General features: G+C 44.1%; 1 protein-coding gene across 1 annotated transcript; it reads left to right on the top strand.

Annotated features, from left to right (window-relative positions):
* Positions 1-879: 879 nt before the first annotated feature.
* On the top strand, positions 880-4865 carry LOC130284022 (gamma-crystallin-3-like). The gene is made up of 2 exons (XM_056533909.1): positions 880-1134; positions 4590-4865. Exons 1-2 carry the CDS (start codon positions 880-882, stop codon positions 4863-4865), a joined length of 531 nt encoding a protein of 176 aa, XP_056389884.1.
* The last annotated feature ends 1511 nt before the right edge of the window (positions 4866-6376 follow it).

Below are 6376 nucleotides of genomic sequence, written 5' to 3'. Positions count from 1 at the left end.
AAGGTTTTTGATAGTGATGTGTAAATTGTCTAGAAATAAATGGGATTTGCTTAAAATTTTCAGTAAAAATTTTTTGAGTGATTTGCTTCTTGTTTGGTTTTCATGACCAAGCACACGCTATAAGTATGTTGTAATATACACATATGCAAGGTAGTGGTCTCAGCACCTTCCCTGTGTTGCATAAAATCAGCAGACGGACACTATATTCACACAGTCCCTGGAAGCCAATTCAGACACAGCCTTCGGTGCTACCACGCAATGAAGAAAAAGCAGCTGAAATGAATCATAAAAAGAACTGCGGAGCACTCACCAGTTCTTTTCAGCCAGCGGCTTCTTTATTGTAGCATATTACAGTTGGGATATATGCAGGGGAGGATGGTATGGACACGGGGGTATTCAAGACGGCGACAGGCCATTTACACACCGAAAACGGCGCGTAAATGGCCCGTCCCATCTTGAATGCCCCGCGTCCATACCATACTCCCCTGCATGTATCCCAACTGTAATATGCTACAATAAAGAAGCCGCTGGCTGAAAAGAACTGGTGAGTGCTCTGCAGTTCTTTTTATGATTCATTATGTTGTAATATACTTACCCCTCTCCTGTCTGTGAACAGGCAAAACACCAGTCCAAGCTTAGTCACAGACAGGAGTAGGGAGGGGTGAGCATGTTTACCCCTCAGAGGAGCAGGCACTGCTGTCATGGTGTCCTGATGAGGAAGTTTTTACAGGAGATGAATGTTTCTAGTTTTGTCTATCAATGTTTTATATCTCTCTGCTAACTAAAAGGCTGAGGAAATTGGGTTCATAGCCTTCTCATGGATGATGTATATTTACCCAGCTTTAATATGTTATTCAAGAGATAAATGCAAAGAAAATTATGTTTCTACAGATTATCTTTTACGAGAACAAAAACTTCCAGGGTCGCTCTTATGAGTGCAACTCTGATTCTTCCGATCTGTCTTCATACTTCAATCGTTGCAATTCCATCAGAGTGGAGAATGGAAACTGGATCCTGTATGAGCAACCCAACTACCGTGGGCACCAGTACTTCTTAAGGAAAGGAGAATATCCTGACTTCCAGCAATGGATGGGCTACAATGACTCCATCAGATCATGCCGTTTAACTCCACAGGTACATAACATGGAAAACATTTTTAACTTTTTATTTACATAAGTAATGTTGTGTTCAAGGAGGGGCATTTACTAAGGGGTTTAGTCATTTGGTCTGACTATTTTTGGCGCAAAATTGTCGCAATTGCACCTACCCTATTTTTCGTGTGACTTTCTCTCCCTGCTTGATTTACGCAAGTTTTCATTTTTTACTTGCAGTGGTCAGGTATTTATTAACTGAGACAGTCGCAATTGCGCAATAAACTGTCGCAATGGCCATACAAATTGACTAAATTTACTCCAGCTCCAACATGGAGCAGGAAAAGCTACTGCCGCCCGGGCTCCGACATACTTTCTCCCGCTACCCTCACTTCGCTACAGGGACACTGCAGTGATTTACATCCCCCCCTCTCACCTGCCAGCGCCACACAACTCCCATCTGTCTGTCGTTGCAAGACTACAAGTCCCACCATGCCCTTACAGTGAGGACACGCTGGGAGTTGTAGTCTTGTAGCAGCAGGAGCTGAACGGCGCGGGCGGGAGACAAGGGGGGGGATATCAGCATTCCCATAAGTGAGGGTAGCGGGGAGGCCGTATGAGGAGCCCGGGCAGCTGCACTTTAATGTCAGCCCGGGCTCCTGCCCTGAGAGCCAAAAGCTTTGGCTGTCAGGGCATGCTGGGTGTTGTAGTTTTGCAACAGCTGGAAGGCCACAGTTTGCAGACCACTGGTGTGTGGTCTGTAAACTGTATTTCTCCAGCTGTTGCAAAACTAAACAGCTGAAGAGGACCGGCGAAGACGTTCACTTACCCTTCCGAGGCTCCAGCGACGATCGCTGACGGAGATCGTCGGGCTGCACTGTCGCGCGGCACTGTCGTGCAGCGCTGGATACTACGGCAGCCAGTAAGTTGCCCTAGCCCTAAAACAGTGTTTCCCAACCAGGGTGCCTCCAGATATTGCAAGACTACAACTCCCAGCATGCCTGGACACCCTTTGGCTGTCTAGGCATGCTGGGAGTTGTAGTTTTGCAACATCTGGAGGCACCCTTGTTGGGAAACACTAGCCTAAAACCGTGTTTCCAAACCAGGGTGCCTCCAGATGTTGCAAGACTACAACTCCCAGCATGCCTGGACAGCCTTTGGCTGTCCAGGCATGCTGGGAGTTGTAGTTTAGCAACAGCTGGAGGGCCACAGTTTGCAGACCACTGGTTTGTGGTCTGTAAACTGAAGTCCTCCAGCTGTTGCAAAACTAAGCAGCGAAGACGTTGACTTACCCTTCCGAGGCTCCAGCGACGATCGCTGACGGAGATCGTCGGGCGGCACTGTCGCGCAGCAATGTCGTGCGGCGCTGGATCCTACGGAAGCCGGTAAGTTGCCCAGGCCCTAAAGCAGTGTTTCCCAACCAGAGTGCCTCCAGATGTTGCAAGACTACAACTCCCAGCATGCCTGGACAGCCTTTGGCTGTCCAGGCATGCTGGGAGTTGTAGTTTTGCAGCATCTGGAGGCACCGTGGTTGGGAAACTCTGGCCTAAAACAGTGTTTCCCAACCAGGGTGCATCCAGATGTTGCAAGACTACAACTCTGAGCATGCCTGGACAGCCTTTGGCTGTCCAGGCATGCTGGGAGTTGTAGTTTTGCAAAATCTGGAGGCACCCTGGTTGGGAAACACTGGCCTAAAACAGTGTTTCCCAACCAGGGTGCCTCCAGATGCCTCCAGAAAACTACAACTCCCAGGTTGGGAAACACTGTGCCCGGCCTCCGCCCCACCTTACTGTAAGGGCATGCTGGGAGTTGTAGTCCTGCAGCTGGGGGCAGGGGACAAGCTTGTCACTTACCCACACATCTCCTGCACCACACAACTACAACTCCCAGCATGTCCTTACTGTAAGGGCATGCTGGCAGTTGTAGTCGTGCGGGGTGGGAGATGCGTGAGCAGGTGATAATAAATGTACTAACCCATTTTTTTTTCCTTCTCATTTCAGATCCGTGTATCCTGTGGACTCCTTCGGATTCGGTGGACTACTTCGATGACCAGCGTTTTTCTTTGTTTGATTTTAATAAAATGGTTAACGAGGGCTTGTGGGGGATTTTTTTTTGTAATAACATTTTTTTTAAAACCTGTTGTGTTTTTTCCTTACTTTACTAGACAGGCATATTAGTGGAAGCTGTCTTATAGACGGAGTCCATTACTAAGCTGGGCTTAGCGTTAGCCACAAAAACAGCTAGCGCTAACCCCCTATTATTACCCCGGTACCCAACGCCACAGGGGTGCCGGGAAGAGCCGGTACCAACAGGCCCAGAGCGTCAAAAAATGGCGCTCCTGGGCCTAGGCGGTAAAAGGCTGGCGTTATTTAGGCTGGGGAAGGCCAGTAACAATGGTCCTCGACCATCCTGGTAACGTCAGGCTGTTACTGTTGGTTGGTATTTGGCTGAGAATGAAAATAGGGGGGACCCTATGCGTTTTTTTTTTTTTTTTAAATAAATAATTATATATTTTTAAAAAACACATAGGGTCCCCCCTATTTTTATTCTCAGCCAAATACCAACCAAACAGTAACAGCCTGACGTTACCAGGGTTGGCGAGGACCATTGTTACTGGCCCTCCCAAGCCTAAATAACGCCAGCCTGTTACCGCCTAGGCCCAGGAGCGCAATTTTTGACGCTCCGGGCCTGTTGGTACCGGCTCTTCCCGGCACCCCTCTGGCGTTGGGTACCGGGGTAATAATTGGGGGTTAGCGCTAGCTGTTTTTGTGGCTAACGCTAAGCCCGGCTTAGTAATGGACTCCGTCTATAAGACAGCTTCCACTACTAAGCCTGTGTAGTAAAATAAAAATCACAACAGGTTTAAAAAATATTTTATTACAAAAAACACTCCCCCACAAGCCCTCGTTAATCATTTATTAACATGAAGCAAAGAAAAACACTGGTCGTCGAAGTAGTCCGCCGAATCCGAAGGAGTCCACAGGATACACGGATCTGTAGAAGAAGTAAAAAATAAAAAAGTGTAAGTACATTTAGGGAGAAAAAAACAGTGTTAAAAAAATGTAATAAACACACACACACACACTAAACGCCGTTTACCACTATTCTGAGCCATGACTACAATTTAGTTATTGAATTATTTAGATGTGGTGAAAAAGCTAAAAAAAAAAGGAAAAAGGAGCATACTATTTTTTCTACTACATGAAGTAAATTTCCCACTTTTGCCTATGTGTGCCAAATTTATTAACACCGTGCAACAATTTAGTAAATTTGTCGCACATAGTCAAAAATGAAGTAGAAAAAAACAGAGTAAAACCCAGACTACATAGTAAAAGATTAGTAAATGCCCCTCAATATCTTTTCTTCTAGCAGCTTTTTAATTCAATGTACATCATGACTTTGACTATAGTACAGGATATTATTAATTAGAATTATGTTCTTGATCATTGAGTATTTTATCATATGATTGTTGTTTTTTTTTTTTTTTTTTTACTTTAGCATCGTGGGCCATATAGACTGAGGGTTTATGAAAAGGAAGACTTTAAAGGTCAGATGATGGAGTTCACTGAAGACTGTCCTCATGTCTATGAGCAATTCCGCTACAACAACATCAACTCCTGCCATGTGCATGATGGATACTGGATGTACTATGAGGAGCCCAACTATAGAGGACGTCAATATTACCTGAAGCCTGGAGAGTACAGGAGATACAGTGACTGGGGAGCATCTAATCCAAGAATTGGTTCCTTTAGACGAGTTCAGCATCTGTATTAAGAATAACATTATTGTAATTTCATCTTGTAAAAGACAATAAAATGTATAGTTGTAATAGTAACTTGATATTTAATTTAGTGTTATATACAACAAAATATTTTCACTACTAATTAAAAATCAGTGAAATAATTAAATTATATGAGACTAAGGCTACGTTCACAATATGAAAGTGGCTTTGTTACAAACAGATGTTAAGGGCTCTTTTTTTTTTCACTTTGACCGCCCTTAACGTCAGTTATTGCAACTGAGCCTAACAGGAGTCATAACGGGCAAAGAGGATCCCATTCCCTTGAATGGGATTCCTCTAACATTATTTCAAAAACCAACTCGAAAAATCTAATTCTCGATGCTGAGAGGGGGAAATACCTTATAAAACATAACCTTTAATATAGTACTCTAAAATGCACCACACATTGTGATAAAGAAAAGGTGCTCAAAGCAGTTACCACATATCATGTGGATTTATGATCAAAGAACTGCATAACTATTGCCAGATGTCACCCAACGCGTTTCTGCCACTTCGTAGCTTCCTCAGGGGAAATGTATACAATATGCAATAGATAATAATACTGCTATATAATAAAATATCAATAGAGTATAAAACGAACGGTGTAGTTTGATTCATAGGGAAACACCCAATACACAGTGTATATCCCTTAATTACTGTAGCTCAACTAATAGGGAAACACCCGATACATAGTGTATATCCCTATTGCCATAGTGTGGCTATCATAACAGGAGGTAAAGTCATCCTTCAGGGCAACCTGTAAGTAAAACATAAACATAGAGAAAGGTTTCAATGTGCCATCCGAATTCCATAGTTACTGGCCATTTGTAGTATTAGTATAAATACCTAGAGGAAAGACACATATTCACAATTTCCAAGTGTTTGCCTGGATACCTATAATAAAAATACAGAGTCCCAATCAATATAGGAGATGCTGGTACCTGCAATACAAAGAGTGCGCATCGCACCAGCCATTGTACTCACACTCCTGTAGCCACACGTCCGGTTAATGGCTCTCGGATGAGCGCGCTATACCCGCGTTGGCTGGGAGCCATCTGTCTCTGACAGCTGCTTAGCGCTCACTGAGACCATGCCGGCGTCTGTCGTCATATCCTGTTTCCGGCCAGCGCCGCGTCATAGCGCACCGCCCTCTCTGACGACTACAGAGGGCGTTGCTGGGTCTGACAGCGGCGTCCGTTGTAACGGAAGCAGTGTGTATTAAGGGGCAATTCGCTTGTTTAAGATGATTATAAATAGAGATATAATTAAAAGAGCCTGGCTAAGTGTTGATATGCACAACAGAGGATAAATATTAACTAATTATCAAAATATGAATAGGGCAATTAATTAAGTAATAATTATTTTGCATATGATGAGAACATTTATGAGGAGAGGGGGGGAAAAAAATCAAAAAAACGGGGGTGTAGCATGAGATACCCTTTACTTAGTGAGACAGGTACTGGGTCCCTCGAGGTAAGTTACGCTAGACCCACTCGTTCTCATT

Source organism: Hyla sarda, chromosome 8, assembly GCF_029499605.1.
Source record: "Hyla sarda isolate aHylSar1 chromosome 8, aHylSar1.hap1, whole genome shotgun sequence".
Taxonomy (NCBI): Eukaryota; Metazoa; Chordata; class Amphibia; order Anura; family Hylidae; genus Hyla; species Hyla sarda.
This window is presented reverse-complemented; position numbering and strand designations above follow the sequence as displayed.

What these genes read in the sequence shown, in the direction of transcription:
- LOC130284022 (XM_056533909.1), top strand. Translation starts at nt 880, where the DNA reads ATGTTTCTACAGATTATCTTTTACGAGAACAAAAACTTCCAGGGTCGC. An exon ending in CATGCCGTTTAACTCCACAG is followed by an intron (nt 1,135 to 4,589) that starts GTACATAACATG and finishes TTTTTACTTTAG; the next exon opens with CATCGTGGGCCATATAGACT.